This window comes from Perognathus longimembris, chromosome 1 (assembly GCF_023159225.1).
Source record: "Perognathus longimembris pacificus isolate PPM17 chromosome 1, ASM2315922v1, whole genome shotgun sequence".
Lineage (NCBI taxonomy): Eukaryota > Metazoa > Chordata > Mammalia > Rodentia > Heteromyidae > Perognathus > Perognathus longimembris.
Window position 1 is genome coordinate 82,114,240 of NC_063161.1, and position 22,958 is coordinate 82,137,197.

A 22,958-nucleotide genomic window follows, 5' to 3' on the forward strand; every position below is an offset into this window, starting at 1 on the left:
CACTTCCACTTCCAGCTTTTAGTGGTCAATTGGAGACTCATAGGCTTTTCTTTGCCAGCTGGCTTCAAACCACAGTCATTAGATCTTAGCCTCCTGAGGATTACAAGTGTAGACCACTGGTGTCCAGCAGAGGGTGGAATTTCTGAAAGGGTCAAAGTGGCAGGGTATGCATGTGGGTATGTTTGGGTCAGCCCAAGGTGGATATTGACTATATTTTCAGCAGCAGAAGAATAACTCATAAATTCAGGCAAAATTCCTTACTTATAGTTTGAAAATTCTACCTAAATTGTGTGTGCTTATGATTACAGGCCATTAGGACTGTTAGCAAATGAAGTATGAGATTTCAATCGTGAAATGCAAACTCTTGTGAAACGCAAAGCTTAGTTTCACATTATTAATTGCTTCTAATTAAGGAGGAACATTTTGGTCAATTAGCTTTTGGAATTTAAATCTAATCAGTAGGAGAATTCATAGATTTGTTAATTGCTTCCCCTACTGTAGCATTTTGCATTTTGAAAATGAACATCCTGTGTACACAGGGTGGTGTTTAGGCACAAGAGGCTCAGAAGCTGTGTTAGGTGCTAGTCTTCTGTACCTTTGAAATTAACACATAAAATAGATGAGGGGAAATGAGGACAACAGGAATTAGAGCAACAAGACTTAATCTCAGAACTCCAGGTTTTAGAATCTGACTTTGGATTGGCTAAAGTGGACAAATCTTATCACTTCTTTTTCCTTTTTGTCAGTCCTGGGACTTGAACTCAGGGCCTAGGCACTGTCCTTGAGCTTCTTTTGCTCAAGGCTAGCACTCTACCACTTGAGCCATAGCTCCACTTCTGGCTTTTTCTGGTTATGTGGTACTGAGGAATCAAACCCAGAGATTCATGCATGCTAGGCAATTACTCTACTACTAAGCTACCCAAGCCCCATCACATTTTTAGAGTACAAGATGGCAAAGGTCATTGGCAGCTTTAACCTTCTGTAGTTTATGGCACACCTCCACAGTTCTTGATCATCTTCCATGATGCCATGTCAGATGAGAGCTTTGAGGAAGAGCAAAAGTCTCCATTGAGAAAAATGGCCAAGTGCATGGTCATAATTCAAGTATAAAGAGCTGTCAATTGGACATGTGGTGTCTGGCTATCTCTTGGCACTACTCCATTCCATCTGGTTTCATCTCTCTTCCCTCATTTGGCTGGTCACTCTTTTTTTTTTTTTTTTTTGGCCAGTCCTGGGCCTTGGACTCAGGGCCTGAGCACTGTCCCTGGCTTCTTCCCGCTCAAGGCTAGCACTCTACCACTTGAGCCACAGCGCCGCTTCTGACCGTTTTCTGTATATGTGGTGCTGGGGAATCGAACCTAGGGCCTCGTGTATCCGAGGCAGGCACTCTTGCCACTAGGCTATATCCTCTGGCTGGTCACTCTTGATATAGGTGGTGCTTTGGTCTGTTCCACAGTATGTCTTACTTTCTGTCCATCTGATCTTGTCTTCTCTCTGATGGATTGGTTGTTCTCACTCTTAATCCAGAACACAGCCTCCTGCCATTCTCCATTCCTGCCTCATCATGCTTCTCCTCTGGCTGCAAAAGAAGCTCTCAACACCAGTCCACCTACCACTGCTGTGGACTGAACTTTGTAATTACAAAGATGATTCTTTTTGGCATCTCAGCTTGGGCTTAATGCTACAATTCTCATTATTATATAATAACACACCAGTCAGAACTTGCTCATCAATTCTTCCCCTGTCCACTTGATTTTTTTTCCCTTATAAAAATAAAACAGGCTATTATCCTTCTCTACACTGTTCCATGAGAATACAAGCTGTGGTCCTCTGTGTAGAAAGATGGTGTTGTTGATAAAGGTGTTTCTTGTTCTTGCCTTCTTATGAACAACTTATTTGACTTTATTGTTTGCCTTGTTGGTAGCTTATGTCACATTCCTATACCCTGTCTCATGGATGGGAAGCAGATGAACCAAGATAACACTCTCCAGGAAAATGGGACATCAAAGGGCCTCATTGCTTCTTTTTTTTTTTTTGCCAGTCCTGGGCCTTGGACTCAGGGCCTGAGCACTGTCCCTGGCTTCTTCCCGCTCAAGTCTAGCACTCTGCCACCTGAGCCACAGCGCCCCTTCTGGCCGTTTTCCATATATGTGGAGCTGGGGAATCGAACCGAGAGCTTCATGTGTTGGAGGCAAGTACTCTTGCCACTAGGCCATATTCCCAGCCACCTCATTGCTTCTTGAAGACTCAATCTCAAGGCAAGAACCAGCTCTACACTCTGGGTTCTCTCTATAGCATCTTTGTCATAGGGCCTTGCTCCCTTTGCCCTAAGAAAAGGGATTCCTAAGGCATGAATACAAATACCATGCCATGTAAGGTGTTTATATATGGCCAAGCCAGGTGGAATTTGGGTCATCTTTACTGCTCATATTTTTTTTTCTGTGTATGAGGTCTTTCTTTTTCCAGAGTTCTATCATGTTGTGAACAGACCATAATAGCCCTTCAAAATCTCTGATAGCATTTGTAATATTCTGCCTGGAAACCTGTGCAGAAGAAAATGGTAACTAACAGGCCCTCTATCTGGACCATATGGATGATGAAACAGATTCATGTTTGAGGCATTTTCTCATCATGTGCTGCCATTATTAAAAGTAATTCAAACTTGGCAAATATTCTTTTCAGATGATAAGCAGACCCATCTTCACTTCTTTTGGGAGGTCAGTTACCTGCTACCAAAGATAAAACACCTGTGCCACACCGCTGCTGTCGGAAACTTAGTAGCACAGGGCTTGCCTGAAGTTGTGCCATTTTGAGGGGGTGGGGGAGGAAGAGGCCTTATATTTACCTAAGTCCTGAGAAAGATAGTAGATTGTAAGGCACACATATGATTAAAAGTTAGCTTACTCAGCTACATGTAACTTATCAAAATATATAAAACAGGATGCTAAGGAATGGTCACCTTGGTGGTATAAAGCAAATCTTAAAAAAGAACTCAAATACTAATGTAATTACTATGTTGTACACTTAAGACTCAAAGAGTAAATACTCTCCATGACTTGAACAAAGTTAGCAGTATGTATGACATTCACTTGTAAATGGTATAAGGCAGATCACTGATTATATTAGGATGTAGGAATGAGGTTGTAAAACCTTGTTTAATAATTTATTATTATTTTACAGGTAAAGTATCCATTAAAGACATTGTATTAGCAGAACATCAGATTCCTTGGTTGGAGTTTACTGTATTACCTCAAATACCTCCAAATAAGGGTGTAAGTACAAAGTCTTCTAGCACATGTTATGTTTCTGCAAAGGGCTCGTTACCTTAGAGATGAAAACTCCTCCTCAAGAGGTACAGGGTGGGTGATTGACCTAGAACTCAGTACAGGACATACAGGATGTGGCTGCCTCCCTGGAACATTCAGGAACATTCATTGTCTTTAATTTATAGAGGGAACAGGCTTCTGAGGTTTCAAGTGACTTGCCCAAGTCAGAGAGTTGGTCAACTGGATGCCAGGAAACCCTCGTGGCAGGAAGGGTGGATGCAGGGTGTCCCCTGCCTGTTAGGTCTTCTGAGGAGGTCCTGCCTCGCAGCTGTGGCAGGGCACTAGAAAGGGAATTCCTCTCCCCAGACTCCCAGACACAAATGCAAAGTTCACAGGTCTCGACTCTTTCCCACAGAGGAACATGTGTTTTTGTGGAAAGACCACACAGACAAGTCAGGATCTCTCTGTTGTTTCCAGAATCTGGCCTGCATTGGCTGTGCAGCCTGAGTCAAATTAGAGAACCATGGCCACATTCGGCTGGAAGGAATTTAGGGATCATCTCGACTGGTGCATCAGAACCACCAGGACTGCTCATTAAAGCTCAGATTCCTGGGCCTGGTTCCCAGAGACTCTGATTTAGTAGGTCTGGGGCAGCATTGGATTTCGGCTGTACTAGCAAGCTTCCAAGGCATGCTGATTCACGGACCACACTTGAGTAACTCTGGCTTATTCTACCTTGTCTGAAGATGAATTGGCAGGGTTCTTCCTAAGGGCCAGAGAGTGAATCTTTCAGAATCTGCAGGCCGATCAGTCTCCATTGCAAATGACACAATTCTGTCATTACAACATGAAAGCAGTCATGGACATGTATAGAAATGGACCTGACTGTCTTGTGTCAAATTCGGATAAAAACAGGAGGCAGCCATGGGCTATAGCTGGGCTGACCCTACACGGACTCATTCACCACATGCTTAGTAGCAATCCAGATCTTGTCCCTTCTCTCTACTTCCTTGCTTAGCTTCAAATTAGTTTTTGTCATTATCTTGTCATATTTTTTTTCTCCAAGACTATGATGAAATCCTATCAAATAAGCACTCAACAATATTCATATTGTAAATTATATTGCTTTGCAGCAACACTATTACTTAATATTTTTTAATACTTTTTATTTATGTTTTTTCTAATGACTAGCATTACATGAGAAAACTAAGTATATTAAGAAATGAGATCATTTGGATGGATTGTCTACAAGATAAAGTTCCAGCATGGCTTACACATGTATCCTAGCTACTCAGGAGGCTGAGCTCTGAGGATGAAGTTCAAAGCTAGCCTGGGCAAGAAAGTCCAGGAGACTCTCCAATTAACTACCAAATTAACTCCAATTAATCTCCAATTAACTACCAAAAAGCCAGAAATGGTACTGTGGCCATAAAGTGGTAAAGCACTAGCCATGAGCACTAGAGCCCAGGGACAGTGCCTAGGTCCTGAGTCCAAGCCTCAGGAAAAGCACAAAAAAACAGAGAGAAAGAATATTAGACAAAGTTGGTGAGATGAAACAAACAAAAATTTATGTCCTCTAAAATTTAACTATCTTTGCATTTTGAGGAGAAAAAAATTCTATCAACAAAGACATAACCAACAAGTTATATTATTTTTTATTCATGTTAGAATTTCTATCAGTGTTTGAACATTAATATTTAGAGAGTTTGTACATTGTCACCTTCCAAGGTTAAAAGGAGAACCACACTAGGTCACAAATGGTAACTAATAAACATTTCACAATTGCATGAATAGCCGCTTGCTCTCACTCTCTTAACACTGGTCAGCATTTTCGTTTCCTTGCTGTAATTTACAATGAAAAGTGTCCTCACTCATGTCCCAGCAAGATTGCAGACATTATGGAATCATCACATATAAATTCTTTAAAAATATACTTCTGTCAAAAGACTTGACAACTACTATGTACACTACAAAAATAAATTTTCATATAAATAAATTATATGGCATATTTTTATCTTTGTAATTGAAATGACACAAACTCATTTCCACCTGAATTGGCAGACAATGAGACCCAGTTTGAATATTTCCTTTAAAACTCCTTACACTAAAACCTATCATGAGTCCTTAATGTAAATGTTATATACTCTGAACTATTTAACATTAGTAAGCACTCTATACAAATAAAAATTCTGTTCAAAAGTAAAACATAGCTGGAATAGTGTTTCCAATAGAAATAAATCCCTGCATTTTTTGTTATAAACTGGCATGACAAATACTGTAGGAAAACATTCTTATGATACAAAATTAAAATTATAAATATCAGCAAAGATCTTTTTTTTTTTTAAAAAATTAAAACATCCAAATGAACACACAAGACATACAAAATAAAACTTTTAAGAGGGGAGGGAAGAAAGAGAGAGAAAGAGACACAGAGAGAGAGAGAGAGAAGAGAGAGAATTTCCTATTAGCCCAAGTTTTTTCCTTGGCCATTGTGACTTAGGAAGAAAGTTCTAGGCTCAACAGAAACCAATGGGCTGCACAGGTCCTCACATGCCATACAAGCAAGGCTCAGGAAAGGAGTGAGGTGCACAGCCATAACTGCAGGGAAGCCATCTTCAGGATCTTCAACCTCTCTCCTCACCTCAGGAAGCAAATTATCTGAGCAGAGCTGGTGTTAGGTAGGCAGATAGTGTGACTGACAGGCACCAAGACACAAGCAGTGGGGTATAGCTAGGGCCCCTGGCCTATTAATACACACTCCTGGCAGCCACAGGTGGCTTCCAGTTTTGTGGTGAATTTTAGGGTCTGAGGTCACTATCCTGCTTATACTACTACTGGGGGCCCATTGCATTAAGGTTTTCCATAGAGGGCACAAGGGAGGAACAGGAGCAGCCCATGGAGGCTCCTTGCAGCAGCTTAGGCGGCTGTCACACATACAAGCATTGGGGCCTTTCCCTCCAGATAGGCTGTTGGTGCTGATTGGGAGGGGGAGCTGTACAATGCTTCCCTACATTTGCTGGTCTCAGGCTAGAGGTGAAGGAGTCGCAAACCTCAGAGCAAGAGATGACTCCACATACATTCTTCTATGAGGTGCAAACAATTAGCATCTTTGTGCTCTTCAAAAAAAAAAAGTTGCACTGAAAGAATAATGGAGAGGGGAAAGCCACATTATGATTCATTTAGAAATGTGCACCTAACATGAATGCACTGAAAATAAACTCAGAACTTCTGAGTCTAGATCACCCACCATGTAGGAAGCGAGCTGACCTAGGAATCTTCACCTAACTGTTCAATTGAGGAGAGGAAGTTTAAATTGTAGGGACTCAAAATGTCATCTCTTGGCTTATTGTGAGCCCTGAATGAACAGATTTTTCTACCTGTATTAGGGTGATGGGTGTGTGTGCGTGCTCATGTGCACACACATGTGCACATTAGTCACATGCAAGGCAGAATACACTATACATACTTTTCTAGAGTGTATTGATTCTCATGGCCTAGCTAGGTCTCCCCAGTAGGCATAGATCCTAATTCTCTACTTCCAATGAAGACAGTTGGCTCTACACCCTGAGGCTACAACATCTAATATAATAATCCCTGTGAAGAAACGTATCTTCTCTGAAGCACACCATGGAGTGTTTACAGGGCAGCCTGCTAGGTTGAACCCGGCTTCTCCTAGACCATTTCCAGAGAAAAAGGTGGATCTTTACAGACAGCCCTCCATTGACATAGAGCCAGAAAGACACTCTGACTCTTCTGGCCTGACTGGATGAGAACCCACTACAGATTACAGATAACAAAGAGAAATAAGCAAGACAAAACAAAAATCACAATACAGTACATTGTAAAATCCATACGCGGTCACATACACACACACATATAACCCAACAGAAGAACTGCATACAACTACCCCTAGAGAAGCCACCAGGATTAACGTGCTTTCTTCATATCTGCTCATTAAACAACAATTATCACGCATAGCGTGTTTGAAAGTTAACAGTAACATTTCATACTACCACAGGGTTGTGATATGCAAACTTAAAATATTTTAAAACAAAGAAATTTTTACAAAATAATCCTATTACATAAGCAATATTTGCATAGAATTATACAGGTAAATTATACAATATTTAAGCAGCAGCAACATATGCTGAAAATTTAAGACTAAGTTAAGCTTGGTTGTGGCACAGAGACCAATGTACAAATAGGGTGAGGGGTGCCCCGGTGACCTCCTCACTCTGGAGCAGGAGTGGAGAAACCCCAGGCCATTCTACTTTACATTGTTCCCTCGTATATTACATATGTGTACACCTCTTAAATATTTATAGAAATATTTAACAAAATAATACAATAGGTTACAGTAACAACGAACTGCTCTCCAGGGCAGCACACCTTCTCCCTAACTCCAAGCAGTTCTCTTCAAGCAGTTCTGGAAAGAGATGGGGGCAGGGAGGGGGGGGAGGGAGGGGTTCCAATCTTTGGCCTCTTTGCTTCAGATTTTAATCACCCTTTAAAAGAAAACAATGCAGGATGTCATTTTATGGTCACTTAGAGAAAGAACTATGCATTAGCATATACAGACAGTCCCCAACTTTGGAAAGTTTTGACTTAATTATTTTTTTTTTAAACTTTATGGAGGGACAGCAGGGTGTTAAATGCAGTATAGGCATTTCCACCATCATGATGCCCATGGTCAGGTGAGAAACGTCTGTATACCTGTTACAGTACTGCAATAACAATGGCAATAGGTAGGCAAAAGGTGAAGTTGCTATGGTCTTTGTGAAATTGTACTAATCCTCAAGAGGTTACTTGTGGGGGAGGAAAAACCCAGTTTGGAACTGGACTGATACTCTAATGGGTGACAACAGAGCTTGGAGACTTTAGACTTGCCCAGGACATAATAGGTCCCCTAGGAGATGCAGCCTAAGATCCTCCAGGAGCTTCTTTGCCTGCACCCAACTAAGTCCCCCCAGAGCCCAGGCGGCACACACCTCAGCTAGAGCTGTCTCCCCAGTGCCCATCCTCACACTCCACATCCTGTAGCTCTATGACTTCCACCTTTGAGTCCCTTCTCTTGCATCGGACGTGAAAAGGCACGTGGGGGTCCTCGAACAGCCCAGGGTCAGTCTCAGGGTAGTCTTCATAGCCTGGGCAGAGCCCCCCGCCTCGAGGGTTCCGTCCTGGCCCAGGCCCAGAGATGGGAGGGGGGTGTACAGCAACAGTCACAGAAGCGGAAGCTGTCACAGTGGTGATGGGCTGGCAATAGCTGGGCACAGAGCTGCCCATGGCCGTGGATGCTGGGTTCCGAGGGTTGTGAGAACGGGCTCCCCGGGGGCCCGAGCGGTCCCTGTGGCTAGGGCCAGAATGCCCTTCAGTAGAAATTTCAAACGCATCTCTGCGTGGTCTGTACGGAGGTGGCCGCAAGCCTTCTCTGGAGGTGTCCCTGCGGGGCTGCTGGCCTTGTCGCCCGGGCGGAAGGGACCCTGAGTCCAGGTGGGGTTGCTGTCGAGGGTTTGAGGGTGGGTGATGCCTTGGTTCCGGATGGACCACCTGTAGAGGACAAGGGCAGGTCATTACAGGCAGATAGACCACTGACCCTAGGCTCAGGACATGGCCTCTTCCCCATTCTTACCCCTTGCTGCTTGGCTTTGATCAGGCACCCTGTTAACCCCAGCAAACCAGTGAGGACGTTCTACCCACAAAAGACAAATGCATTCCTTCAGTAACCTCCATGACGTGGCAAAAGATGGCTTTATTTGGAACCCGTTTCTAGCCTTGCTCCAGCACAGCTGGCTGGATACACAGGGCTGCTGCCCACAAATGCAGGGCTGTGGTCTGGGAGAATCACAGCTGCTTCCCTCCCACGATCCATGGTCCCACCCTGCTCGTCTAGCCGGACCCTGCGCTCCTTTCCTCTGAAAACTGCTAAAAGTTTGGACTGGGTTGGCCACAAGGCAGGACACTGGCAGGACTGTCTATACCACTGCTATCAAATATGGCATTCATTAAAGACCCATGACTATCTGAGTCTAGATGGACTACAATTCAAAATCCAACACCTCAGTCATACTAGGCACATTTTAGTCCCCTCCACATGTGGCCAGTGGCTACTGAACTACAGGACAGAGTCAGAGCTATCATCACGAAGAAACTTGTATCAGGCAGTGCTGCTCTGTCCGATTGTTAAGAATCTGGTTTCTGGGTCTCTATACAAAGCACAGAGCAGCACAGTGGCCACATCAATCAAAAGGACCGTGACCAACTTCAAAGTCGTTCAGCTTGTACCTATTTTTAGGCTCCCGCTGAACAAAACCAGATTCACACTACAGCTCAGCAGGCATCGTCACGGGGGGCGAGAGGAGGACAATTTAGGTTATTTGGTTGGCCTCCCTCTCTTTCATGGAAGGGCTGCTCTGGCCTGGGACTGGAATACCCATTTCCTGGAAGGATGGCAGGGGGCCTCAGTGGAGCAACATGAGCCCTGGAACCTTCCTTGGCTTTTGCCTGCTGAGCTCCTGGCCTTGGTGGAGGGCCGGGAGTGGGGGGGTGGGGGGTGGGGTGAGGCCATCTTGGGGGACACAGGGTAGAGGAAAGGGCTGAGGTTCTTGGGCGCTGAGAAAGAGCTCCCAGGATCCTCATGACTTTGTGAAATGAAAGTAAGAACTCAGGGGTGCTTCAGAGCCTAAGCTTTGATGCTTGTTCCTTCTAGCTGCCTGGCAGATAAGCTTAGAGACAGAGCTATGGCAGAGTCTTAGACAATAATCAAAATAATTTTGGACTCGAAAATGATGAGGAGAGATGTGAAAGAGAGGAAAAGCCACTTTCTCACAGCAATAAAATTATCATTTTTAAAGCATCATTCTAAAATCATATACAGCTTAAAAAAGAAGGGGTGTGTATGCAAAGAATGTTTTTGTCTCTGGCCTTGAAGTACCAAGCATCCTCACTTGGAATAAAATTATGCTAATGAATTTTTTTGGCAGTGCTGGCAATTCAACTCAGAGCCAGTTGTTGCCCTATTTTCAGCCCATAAGATCAAATCACTAGAAGAGAACATCTTTACATAGTTTATAAAGAATAAAAAATATTGGGAAATTTCCTGAGACTGATGGGTGTATACTTTCTTGTTGCATCTTATCTGTGTGATTTGCTGCTCAGAGCAGGCAGGGGCTCTCCTCGACCAACTGGCCCATTACCATGGGTAGAAAGGACCCTCCCCTCGCCACCATGATGACTTACAGTGGAACGGGCAAAGACAGGGTTTTCTGTGGCTTCCACAATCACTTGGTGGGCAGGGCCCCCCATGCCCTGCTGTGCCTCATAGTGCTGAAGCTCCTCACTGATGCCAGACACTGTTGTCTGAGAACTGTACTCCGAGTCGGAAGAATCAGATCCATTGTTTGTGTGACCCGGGGGAACGGCAAACCGAACCACGCTTGGGGGTGGCTCAGGGGAAGGAGTAGGTAGCCGGTTCAGGCCATTGGCTGGAGACACCTATTTAAGAAGATTGCAGATTAAGAGTTTTATTGTCAATTTCCTTGCTGGACAATCTCAAGGTTCAAAGTGAGGTATTATTCAGGGGTCTCTGTCTCCTATCCTGGGATCCCACATACTACACTGTATTCTCCTCTCTTCTGTCTGCCACCAAGGTGGACCCTGAGGGCCTACAGCTGGAGTAGAAAAATGGCCTCTGCCTTTTCCACAGGGAAGGTTGTGCACCTCTCTGCGAAGCCCAAACATTCATCCAGAGCAGAACACTAGCACTAACATAGATCGAAAAAACTCACGCTGTCAATTAGTTGATTTAAAGCTAAACAAAGTTCCCCCTCCTGAAGCTACCAAGTTGAAAAGGGCCATGCTTTTATTTCCTGACAGAGTAAATAAACTATTGACAAATATGGAAATACCTAAGTATCTAAATTAATAGTGACACTAGGCAAAACAGCATTCAGTGGCCTGTGGATTAGACATTATGCCCAGAGTAATTACTGACCTCAGGATATGGTCCAAAGAAAGATAAAAGGACAGGAAGCAAAACCAGTCCATTGAGAACACCCAGGATTGTTAGGATCGCCAGGACAGCAAAGAAATACCTTGAAGAGAAAAGGAAAACAGGAACCTTCAGGGTGACAAAAGAAAATTATGCTACCCGCTGTATATCCAAATATTGTAGCTATCAGTACCATTTGTAACAGTGGTTATAAATCTACAGTTCAAATTCAGCTACAAGACCGGTGGTTTTTTTTTTTTTTAATTGTTAGCTTCCTTTGGAGTTTGAGAATTATATTCCACAACCCCATAGTGTTAGCTCATGAGGGAAGGCAAAAAATTAGTTTGTTAATTTGCTAAAATCTCATGGCATGTAATGTTATTTATGAATGTGTTACACAAACACAAAAATATGGAATGTGAACTGAATGGCTGAGCAAACTGAAAGCACAAATACAATGCTGAGGGGCCCTGTTCATGAAAACCCAGCAGAAGCAAACAAATGAAGTGAAGGGTGTAGAATTTAAACAATTTGGCTCAGGAGGAAAAGCAGCCCACTTCTGCAGGCAGCTAATCCACTGTGAAATGCTTCTGCCTCTTACGGCAGAATCTCTAATTAAGTCTCCAGCATATCAGGTAAGGCTTTCCCTGGGCTTTCATTAATCACAACTTTCTGCCTAGAATTCTGTGAGTTCCAGTTTTACCAAATAGCTCCAATTGCAACCTTTTTAGAGCACAGGAACCAGCTTTCTGCGAAGAGAATGCTGCCCATTCTGTGGGAGCTGGGGCATTGTGCTGGGTGAGGGTGCTCCACAATGGCGGGGCTGCTCTGCAGGCCAATCTTTTGTTGGACAATTTAGCATCTCTGAATACTCTTGTTTTGCGTCAGCCAATTCAAACATAAAGGCTGCAGCACCATGGTAGAAGAGGAGAGTGAACAAGTAGTTCTGCTTTCCCACCATTGAGGGCTAAGGTCTGGGATCCTTCACGAATACCAAGGTAAACCTGTCAGCCAGGGACAGCCTCTGGCGGACACTCTGCACAGCGGGAGGGCTCGCACTCCACGCAAGGATGCTTTTCTGGAACTAATGATTTCTAGGGCTTTGATGGAAGTGGGCTGGGGTGGGGGAAGAGAGGCTCAGGATGTTCTGGAAAGAGGGAGGGCAAGATATCTATCTGTTAATGGTCCGCTGGATCATAAAACAGGCAACCAAGGTTGCCATGTCTATATATGTTTCGACATTAGATGAAAGGAGAGAGAATCCCTATAAAAATACAAATACCTCACAGCTATTGTAAACACTAGAAACTTTTGAGCTGCATTAGTTAAAAAAAAAAAAACAAAACCTCAAAACCAAGCAGTCAATGTCTTGCTTTAATGTAAACTGCTAGAACTTTCAGTGGAGGCAGCATATATCAGCAGCAGGCATTAAGACATTTGCATCCCATCCATCTAACTGTAGCATAAACAGACCAATTAGATTTCTGACGGCTTTGTGTATACAATGTCTGCTCATTTATTTGAGCTGTTTTAGAAAATGAGAAGCCCTTTCTAAGTGCTTGAAACAGGAACCCTGCTATCTCTGTGAAGGAACCAACAGCTTGAACAGGAAGCGAGACATGGGATTCTGCCCTCCAGGCAGGCTCTCAGCTGGGTGTTCTAAGTCAGGCCATGTTTTCTTCCTATGGCTCACTTAGCATTCCCTGCAAGGCTCACCCACATGAACTCAGCATACACACCATCTCTCCTGCTTTGAAGTGTCTGGGGATCTATCTCCTCCCACTATAGACCATAAGACACATAGAAGGGGACAGAGCCCATGTTTCTAGAAAGTAATTATGCAAAAATGACTATTTGGTACTGGGCTTCTAAAACATAGAGAGAATACAAATGTCTGAGTAAGAGTGCACCAAGGAAATGAAAGTCAAAGTCAAATCAATAGCTTAAAACAAGCCAAAACCTTTATCTCTCTTAGGCCAACTACCTCATTGGTATCTGGGCAAACAAGAATTTACCAATTGGCTGGTTAACTTATCAACAGACTGGGTTGAGAAGTCTAGCATTCATGGGTCTCCCCTGGAAGCTGCCTGGAAATGTAGTTACTCTCCTCAATCTCCAATGTCATCTGCATGTAAAGAGCCCTAGTGGATTCAGACACACAACAAAGAAGTCCTGGTCCCCAGGACTAGGACTCACTTTAGCCCAAACCACAGTGAGTAAACAGGAAGGTTCATTTCAGAAAGGGCAAATCTCCAGGATGCTTGACTGCCCAATGGGCTATGCTAAAAGATAGATGGAAGACTCTTCCTTTTCCTTTCTGTTTTGAACCCAGGGCATCACTATGCTCAGTAAGAACTCTACTACCATTTTTCTCCTGTAAGAAGCCAACTTTGGCTAAAACTTCTAGTTAAAACCATTTTTCCTTTATCTGAAAACGAGTGGCTTCTCTCTGTCTCTCTCACAAACAAGCATACATGTGCACACAGAACATGGCTGGCCAGATTAACTCTTCAGACCGAAGTACCCACACAAACTATCCATTTGTCAGGGTTCTGCCTTACCACAGTTCCTTCTGCACTGTATTTTTATGGTTGGATGAGTATCTCTTCATAAATGGTAGTGTTCTACTCAAGAGTAGCTACCTCACAAAGCTGTGAAGGCTGTAGAGAGAACATGGTTTCTTTCCCCACAAATCTCCAACAATTTACTAAAGGAAAGCTCACTCTCCTTCTAGATGTCACAAAAGCATTGTTACTTAAATAAATCAACAAGACATAGTCGGCTTTGAGATGAACAGAGAAGTACTCAAACTAGGCTGGAATTTCCAATCTGGGTACATTATCTTAACTTTTTAGGAGAACTGTGAAGATCATTTTAGGTATTTCTAAGTTTCCCTTTCTAATTTTGAAGATGATGACGCAAAGGTCCAATGTGGTCATGTAGGAGACCCATGGTTATCTTTCTGTAGATCTTTCAACCTGGGGACATTACCAGGTGAGATACTGGGTGACTAACTGGAACAGCTAACTGGGACAATGGGTGATGCTCTGGGCTTTGCAATGAGAAGTCACCTTAGTTGCTAGCCTCTACCCCTTTACCTCTACCTAAGGTCTTCGAGATATTTCTTATAATGGCTCTGAAACACCACTTGTGTTTGTACCTCCTAGCAACAAAGAAAGTTGAGTCACTCTGAAGAGATGCTGTTACCTACTAGATTCAGGGGGAAAAAAGCAACAACAAAAATATGAATAATGATATTTTAGAACAAGTTATCTCTCATGCTCTCACTTACCTGACAATGAAATCAAACTCAGACCCTGCAAGCATCAGTACTCCAAGCAGAGTGGACACAGCACCATCCAGGACCGGGGCAAACATGTGTTCCAGGGCAAGCACTGCTCTGCGGTTCTTGTCACCAATGGCTGTCAGAAAGGCCTGTGGGAGGAGAAGAGGTCAGGTGATGAGTCCTGGAGAAGCTTTGCTTTAAGGATTTCCCCATCTTCCCTGAACATGCTTCTGAGATTTTCCCATTTAATCAGGAGAGCTAGATGAAGTTTAAACTACTGTCACGGTTGTGGTATTGGGCCAGTCTGTGTGGAGGTTAATCTTCAACAAAACCAAACTGTATACAAATTATTTCCTTTCACTTGTAATCATACTCAAGCATCTCATACCACTCACAAAGAAGACTGCTGCTAGTAGTGAAAGACATGGTATTCTGTTTTAGTTGGTCAAGCTCTTGTGTTCAACTTGGTCTGATCAGGGCAGTTGGTACTGAATATGCATTTCCCCAAGATGAGAATATCTGTCACTATGTCAAATAAATGTACTTGTGGTACACCTGAGCACCATGAGGAAATTGAGTCTTTAAGTTCAACTCTAGTTTGACTTCAGTGTATAAGTACATATTCCTGTTGCCCTTGCATTCTCTTTTTATAATATTTTTTACAGTTTCATACGTTAGGCCATGGGTACGTTTCTTGTACTATTTGTTACCTCCTCCCTCATTCCCCCCTCCCCCTCCCCCGTGCCCTTGCATTCTTAAAGCACCTCCAGATCAAGAGGGTTATTTGCTACCAAATGGGAACTTGTACATCAGAATGATGGGAACCATGTCACCTGTGGACTCTTAATATGAGTTATTCCCTTGAATGACTATCACAGAATGTTCCGAGCATACATTATTTTATTTTCTAAAACTGTTCTCAGAGTTGAAAAAGACATGGTTTGTTATCACAAGGCTTGGCCTCACATTTGGACTTGGTACCACTATTGTCTTTTCCCATAGATGTTTACTGAAATGCAGCAACCTGACAGGAACCTGCCTACTTCTTAAGGAATTTCAGGAGGAAGTACTTTCTTTTTAAGGTAGTTGTTATTGTTATTATTATTTTGTTGGTCATGGGGCTTGAACTCAAGGCCTGTCCCTGAGCAATTTTGCTCAAGGCTAGCACTCTTACCACTTTTGAGCCACAGCTCCACTTCTTTTCTGGTTGCTAATTGGAGTCTCATGGACTTCTCTGCCCAGACTGGCTTTGAACTGTGATATTCAGATCTCAGCCTCCTGAGTAGGTAGGACTATAAGCATGAGCCACCAGTGCCCAGATTAAGATTATTTTATCATATTTGTAAGCCTTGCAAAAAAAAAAATCAAAGGGGCTGGGAATGTGGCCTAGTGGCAACAGTGCTTGCCTCGTATACATGAAGCCCTGGGTTCAATTCCCCAGCACCACATATATAGAAAACAGCCAGAAGTGAAGCTGTGGCTCAAGTGGCAGAGGGCTAGCCTTGAGCAAAAAGAATCCAGGGACAGCTCAGGCCCTGAGTCCAAGGCCCAGGACTGGCAAAAAAGGAAAAAAAAAATCCAAATTTTATGCACAGGATAAGAAATTAGCTCCTGTATGTGATATAGCTCTTGGAAAAGCCTTGAACTACAAGTACCAAATACCACAGACTGCATTTCCACTGTGGAAATTTGTTCTAGAAAGCACCATTTAGCATGGCTAGCTACAAAACAAAAACCAACCAACCACACAAAAAAACTACTTTTTTCAATTCCATGGGGGGGGGAAACCAATTTGAACAGGATCAAAATGTAGAGAAGACTGATCGTATATGTTAAGCTTACTAACTTCAATGAAACATTTCTTCTGAAACACTAACTTTTACAGTCTTTTTTTTTTTTTTTGGCCAGTCCTGGGGCTTGGACTCAGGGCCTGAGCACTATCCCTGGCTTCTTTTTGCTCAAGGCTAGCACTCTGCCACTTGAGCCACAGCGCCACTTCTGGCCGTTTTCTGTATATGTGGTGCTGGGGAATTGAACCCAAGGCCTCATGTATACAAGGCAAGCACTCTTGCCACTAGGCCATATCCCCAGCCCCTAACTTTTACAGTCTTAAAAATTGCTTACAGCTTGAGAGACACAGAAGACACAAGCAGCATTATGAAGACAGGCACATGCTAGATGAATGCAATAACAATGCTAAGAGTCATCTGGTCAAAGCCCCACACTAAAGACCTAGCAAGGCTCTTTCAAACATCAGCACTGATTGAGTCAGTATGTATTTACTGCAGGCCTACTAGCAATCCCAGGTACTTAGGCTATAAGCATGCGTGCAGATAGAACACAATTTCCACCTGGCTATGAAGTATTTAAATAACTAACCGATAAACATATAGTAGATTTGTCTCTTGGATTCAAGACCAAATTTGTCCTGAAGTTTAAATTCCTCCTAAACAGGACAAGAGGGGAGAAATCCTGTGGAAGCAATCCTAGCTCTCTTGCTTTCTGGATATTTTCAGAGGTTGGGAGGTTTATGGAATTGGGTAGGCTGAGGTAAGGAGCCAGCTCTTTAAGGCTGAGCATCTGAGCTTTTTTTTTTTTGCTCACAGGCCTGAGGGTGTTTCCACGGCTGCCAGCTCACCTCACTCTCAACTATACCATTCCCACTAAGCCTAAGGGTGGTCTTTTCTCTCTCCCTCTCCCCCCTCTCATTATTGTTTCTAAAATTTTGTATATGCATGCCCATGCACCAATATGTTCAGGGAACAAAGGTGACAAGTTTAGGACCTGGGATGATCACAGTGATGGTCAACATCAGAGGAACACATTGTCTCCCAGCCGCTCTAGCCCTGACAACTCTTGCCTAAGCTCGCAGTAACATGTGCTTTCCATGCCCCCATTCCAGGTCTCCCCAAGAGGGAAAGGGATCCAGAAACATTTTGGACTTCCTCAGGGAACTCCTGTGTGCTAAGGCCCTGTCACTGTGATATATGGGCAAAGTGAAAAAGGCTCCCACTTGGACACTGGAAGAACTAGAGGAAATGTTGCCTTTTCGGACAAATAGTGCTTAAAGTGATCTCCCATACCAAAGCCACATGAACGGTAAATTCCACTCCGATGCCAACTGATGCAATCAGGATGACCACAGGCACAGCGCTAAGCTTGATTCCAATGAGGCCCATCATGCCAAAGAGCTCAACCGTCATCAATGCCAGGACCATCACCTTAAAGAAGACACACAGTCATAAGTGAGGGGGCACACGGCACATGGCTTGAGTGCTAATCTGTTGAGTGCTAACCATCCGTTGCCCAAATAACATGAAAGTACAAACTTGCTTTTACTTTGGACAACTGTCCTGCCTACTTCAAATTCTTGGTGGGAAGGGTGACTCTGGGACAAGCAATTTGGATGGAAGCAAAATAGAAGGAGGAACACCTGAAAACAGAGTTAAGTATGCTCTGCAATTGTTTTTCCCTATGTCTGTCCTAGATAGCAAACCATGATTAAGACTACTCCACTGGAACAATCCAGAAAGGATTACATAGTCATGGACTCATCATTTAGCTACCAACTTTTAGTCAGCCCTTTAAATGTGTAGATTCCACATCCATGGATTTAATCAACTGTGGACCAAAAATATTTAGGAGGAAAAAACCTCCATGTATACTGAAAAGATGATTTTTTTCCTTTTATTATTCCTAAAGCGTACAATATAAAATTTTTTTAAAGCATACAATATAGTAACTATATATAACATCTTCATTGCATTAGACCTTGTAAGTAATCTAGAGATACTCTAAAGTATCTAAAAGATGTGTATAGATCCTACGTAAATGCTATGTTACTTTATATGAAGGATTTGTGCGTCCAAGGATTTTGATATACACATAGGGGTCCTGGAACCAGTACTGAGGACAGCTACAATTTAAAGCAAGGTCTTTCCTTCTTCTCTAGGATTAAGCATCAGAAACAGTCACATCATAACTGAGTTGAAATGTTGACTATCTGGTTGCCTTACCCCGAAGAGAGCTGGCAGGACAGGGTAAATAAAGGTTCTTATAAAGGAGTCATGCCTTTGTTGGAGAACTCACAGGCTAAGTGAAGAAAATTTGGGAACAGGCTAAGGGGAAAGCTGTCAACAGTGGCTGCGTGTCACATTACAGGGTTGCTGTGCTTTTAAGAAATGAGGAACAACTTGGGTAGGCAAAGCAGACCCTCAAGTGCAAGGAACAGCTTTCCTTAGCCCTTCATCTTCTTTGTGAAAGTTTGTAGGGGAATGGAAAAACAATCTGTGAGGTACACTTTAGTGTTTCTTGGGCCAAGGGGGAGAAAACACAAATATCCACCCAATTCACTTTACACATGGGGAGGAATGGGGGAAATGATCACTCTTCCTCTGGGTGGGCAGTGGGTGGGGGCAGAGGTCGGTGGGGAATAATGGAAGATGGACGATGTCCATGGCTTAAGTGCTGTGAAAATTCCTACAGACTAAACATTTACCTTTCACATACCTGCTGTTGCCCAGACTTATGGTGCAGAAACAAAATCTGCTCTGTTTTTGTAATTTTGGCATTTTAAAGGCTATACCAAAGTTTGTGGAATTCGAAGGCTGCCATGATTTTATTAGACTCTACATGAAACTCACTTCAAGTCCAACAGGAATTTGGAGAAAGAGTGCCTCAAAATAGGTTATTAGTAGCAGTTGATTCTTTTCTCCAGGGATCAATGCACCTCTAAGGCCCTTCCCTCCCTCTATACTTACACACTTACTTCTCTAGGTCTGGGATGAGGTCACAAAACGATACAATTAGGGAACAGATTGTGTTTTGCTTTATGTATCCTTATTTCATAAATAAATGCTCAGAGCTATTGTGGAAAGCATGCCTTACAAGTCTCATATTTTGTAGACATGTTTGAAAGCTGTGGGAGAAGGGGACAAAAGATTCTAGCTATTTGAGGCTGTACCTTCACCATGAGCCTCAACCACCTCAGGTAGAATAAATACATTACAGATGATGCAATCTCTATACCCTCTTCCAAAGGCCCAGACATAAACAAAACTTCCTGGCTGCAGAAAGAGCTATGCTGAAAGGAATTTGACTTCCTTAAAAGACCCTTATAATAAACTCACAATGATTCCAGCCGTCCAGGGGTTCAGCAGGAAGACGGCGCACACGAGAAACGTGCAGGCCAGCACCACACTGATGGCCAGAAGCAGCCAGTGGCGCAGGCTGATGTACTGCTCCCAGAAGAGGAAAGGGTAGCCGTTGGGGTAGCTGGAGAGCCCCAGGCTCGTGTAGTTGTTGCAGATGGTTCTTACTTTTTCAATGGCTTCCACAAAGTCTGAAGTGTCTCGCAGGCCGTTGAGGTAGAAAGGGAACTGAGCATATTCGATTGGTTCTGCTGCAGGGACTGGACAGACAGAGAAAAATCAGGTTACGAGACAGGGCCTGCTGTGAAGCGCTATCTCCCTGCAGTAATTCTGTAATGACAATGAAAATATGAAGGAACTCTGCGAGAAAACTGACTGGCTGTTCTTGTTCCAACATCAAGGAAAAACAGTAAATATGACTGGGTGTTTATAATGTTCGTGTTTGCTTTAGTTATTTTGTAAACAATAACCAAGACTTTTTTTGGGGGGGCGGTAGGTAATGGCACAGGAGTCTCCATGATTTTTTAAAAACATTTTCTTAATATTACACAAGTGATCACTGATTTGGATAGATCTCATCACTTCAAGACTCAAGCAATGTTTTCTTGTCTCACTGACAAATATGAAAATTCTATGTTCCAACTGGTGCTCTTAATCATCTGAGAGGCAAATAATTCTAGAGTCATGATTTGCAGAGAAAAATGCTTTACTTTCTTATCCTTTTAGTGACCTAACCAACTTAAACCTTCCACACTTCTTTTCTAATGCAATGCTAAGTCTTCAGCAACGAGGCAAAATCCTTCTACAACAAGCATTTAGTTACTGCCGTTGTGTGTTCCAGACCCTTTGGGGTCATTCAGTTGACTTGCTAAACATGATTTGCCCTATTATAATCTCAACTATAAATTTTCATTAAGACAAGCCTTGGCTGCTTGCCACAAGGCTCTGGGGTTTAGATACTGGGAAGCACAAGCCGCTAGCTGCCCAGCCATGTTTGCAAAGGGATCCGTCTTCTTTCTCATGTCTTCTCTTGGCCCAATGTCCAAAGCATATGCTGCTACTAAGATCTCTATCATAAATGCAAATTAAATCCACACAGAACCACCTTTCAAACTCCAGGCTGAGAGGTGAAAGGAAGAGGACACTGTTGTATACAGACTTTTCTGTTCCAGTTTAAACAGCTTTGACAGAGTACAGGTGCTTGGTGGCTTAGAGGAATGACCCAACGTGCCAAAAATCCCTTCAACACCAGAGTTGACAAAGTTAAGATAAACATATAATCCCCAGCGATAAAACTCTGCAATAGTAAAATAACACTCAACCTGGACGCCTCCCCAACTTTCACATGGAACAGCTGGCATTCAGAAGAAATGCCTGATGAACGCCTGAAGAGCTAAAGCTACAAAAGGAGATTAGAGACACTTATTTCTCAACGAGATAGAGTGTGGGGCTGTATTCCATTACACAGTCTCATCTGTCTCCCAGAGTTTTAAACTAAGAGAAATATATTGTTCTATTTACACTTTTGAACCCTGGGTAGTGTCAATGAGCGAAGCTGCGGCTGAGCTTTGAGGAGCTGGCTGAGGCACCTTCAGGGAAGCTCCCAGGCCCGGCAGAACGAGTGCTACTTACTTCTCAGCCTTGTTTCTGGCATGTAGTCAGCTTTGTCATGGACCCACTCAGGTCGATGAGGCCGGATGTTGGCCTGGGAGGCAGCGTAGGCCACAGGGTCATTGCTGACCCAAGCCGTCAGGTAGATGTAGAAAGCACTGGGATTAATGATGCCATCTGCGTCCACCAGACGCTGTTTAGTTAACTACAAAAGAGCAGAGGACAGATGTCTATCAGAACAGGGTGTGGGATAAATGCACTACTGCCTGCAGAGTACAAATGCTTCCACCTGAGCTTTGGACCTTTAATTCTGACAACAGACAACAGAACGCCTATGGCTTGAAAGTGTCATCAGAACACCTCTGACTGCTTTCACAATGCATGCATTGGGGGACACACTCATCAGTGTGTTTATAATGAACTCACGGTTCTGCAGATGGCCCCGGAATTGGCTGAACCAATTAAATCTGAATGCTAAAAGACTGTCTGCAGCCAAGGCAGAGAATGAACAATCTGGAGAAACATATTTATAGGAGGGGAAGGGGGAAAAACCTGGCAAGAATCCCCATACACGTCTGTGTGCAGTTAACCTCTGTTGTTAACACTGAAGGAAATGCCACCCAGTAAATGGAGGAGAGCTATAAAAATAAAACAACATCTGTATAAATTTTGCTAACACTAGCCTCCTATGACCTGTGTATTCAAAAAATGTCCATTGCCAGAAAGTGGAAAAGACTTAATACAAAGCCATGGCCCTTCTGGGTAATCACATTTCTGAGGGGTGGTCAGGCTTAGTAAACTGAATCCTCTACAGGGCGAAATATGCTCCCTCTACAGTAGGTCTTTTGGGCTTTGCTTAGGTCTGAGACGCTGTGAGATTGAGTGTGTATATGTATATTATAGATACATTGAAAAAAAGATTTTTCCTGTTTATTTTAGACTTGGGCCTTGTTCCAACACATGGTTTTTTCTTTCTTTTAAACAAAATGAAAAACACCAGTTCTCTCTCTCATACATACACACACACATACACACACACACACACAGAGAGAGAGAGAGAGAGAGAGAAAGAGATAGAGAGAGAGAGGAAAGAACATGGAAAAGAGGGAGAGAATTAGACTTCAGGGATCTGGATTCAATTAATCCACAGGGTACATAACAACTGTATGTCTTCAAACCGTCTCTGGAATTACATAGTGTAGCTCACTGCATCCATGCATGCAGCACACTTTTCTCTATCCCAAGCAGAGGAAATGACATTCAGGGCTCTGGCCCAATCATATTCATCCCACAGGGCCCTTGGTCTCTAACTCCATCTAACCCAGCTTTCTGGGCATGCCCCTGCTATGGTCTCTCAGGCAGGCTTCTGTACCCACACCCTTGTCAAACCTGACAGCACTACACACTGCTATAAAGCACTTAGTTTCACACTCCATAATAACTCTGAATAATGTACTTTGTAAATCTGTCACTTTAAATGCTAGCAAAAAGGGGGAGACAATAAACAGAGCTGCTAAGAAGATCATTAGCATGACATTTTCTGCCTGAAGGTAAAAGCAAGCAAGCTATAGACATCAAGAGAAGCCATGGGCCCATCTGAAATCACAAATTCCTAACACATCCTAAACACTACTAAGGAATCAAAACAGATGCACTGC

The 22,958-nt window shown here is 43.2% G+C and overlaps 1 protein-coding gene across 4 annotated transcripts in view; it reads right to left on the bottom strand.

Annotated features, from left to right (window-relative positions):
- Window positions 1-4,898: 4,898 nt before the first annotated feature.
- Window positions 4,899-22,958, bottom strand: part of Ptch1 (patched 1) — a 69,821-nt gene continuing 51,761 nt past the window's right edge. For 3 of the 4 annotated variants that reach the window (XM_048331072.1, XM_048331059.1, XM_048331065.1), the window contains exons 17-23: window positions 21,322-21,505; window positions 19,669-19,949; window positions 17,623-17,760; window positions 14,546-14,688; window positions 11,257-11,356; window positions 10,503-10,757; window positions 4,899-8,813 (exon numbers count right to left, since the gene is read on the bottom strand). In XM_048331072.1, coding sequence (XP_048187029.1) covers window positions 8,256-8,813; window positions 10,503-10,757; window positions 11,257-11,356; window positions 14,546-14,688; window positions 17,623-17,760; window positions 19,669-19,949; window positions 21,322-21,505 — 1,659 coding nt within the window. In that variant the 3' untranslated portion in view covers window positions 4,899-8,255. The remainder of the gene's footprint in view (window positions 8,814-10,502; window positions 10,758-11,256; window positions 11,357-14,545; window positions 14,689-17,622; window positions 17,761-19,668; window positions 19,950-21,321; window positions 21,506-22,958) is intronic. The other variant, XM_048331052.1, reaches the window with a different exon arrangement.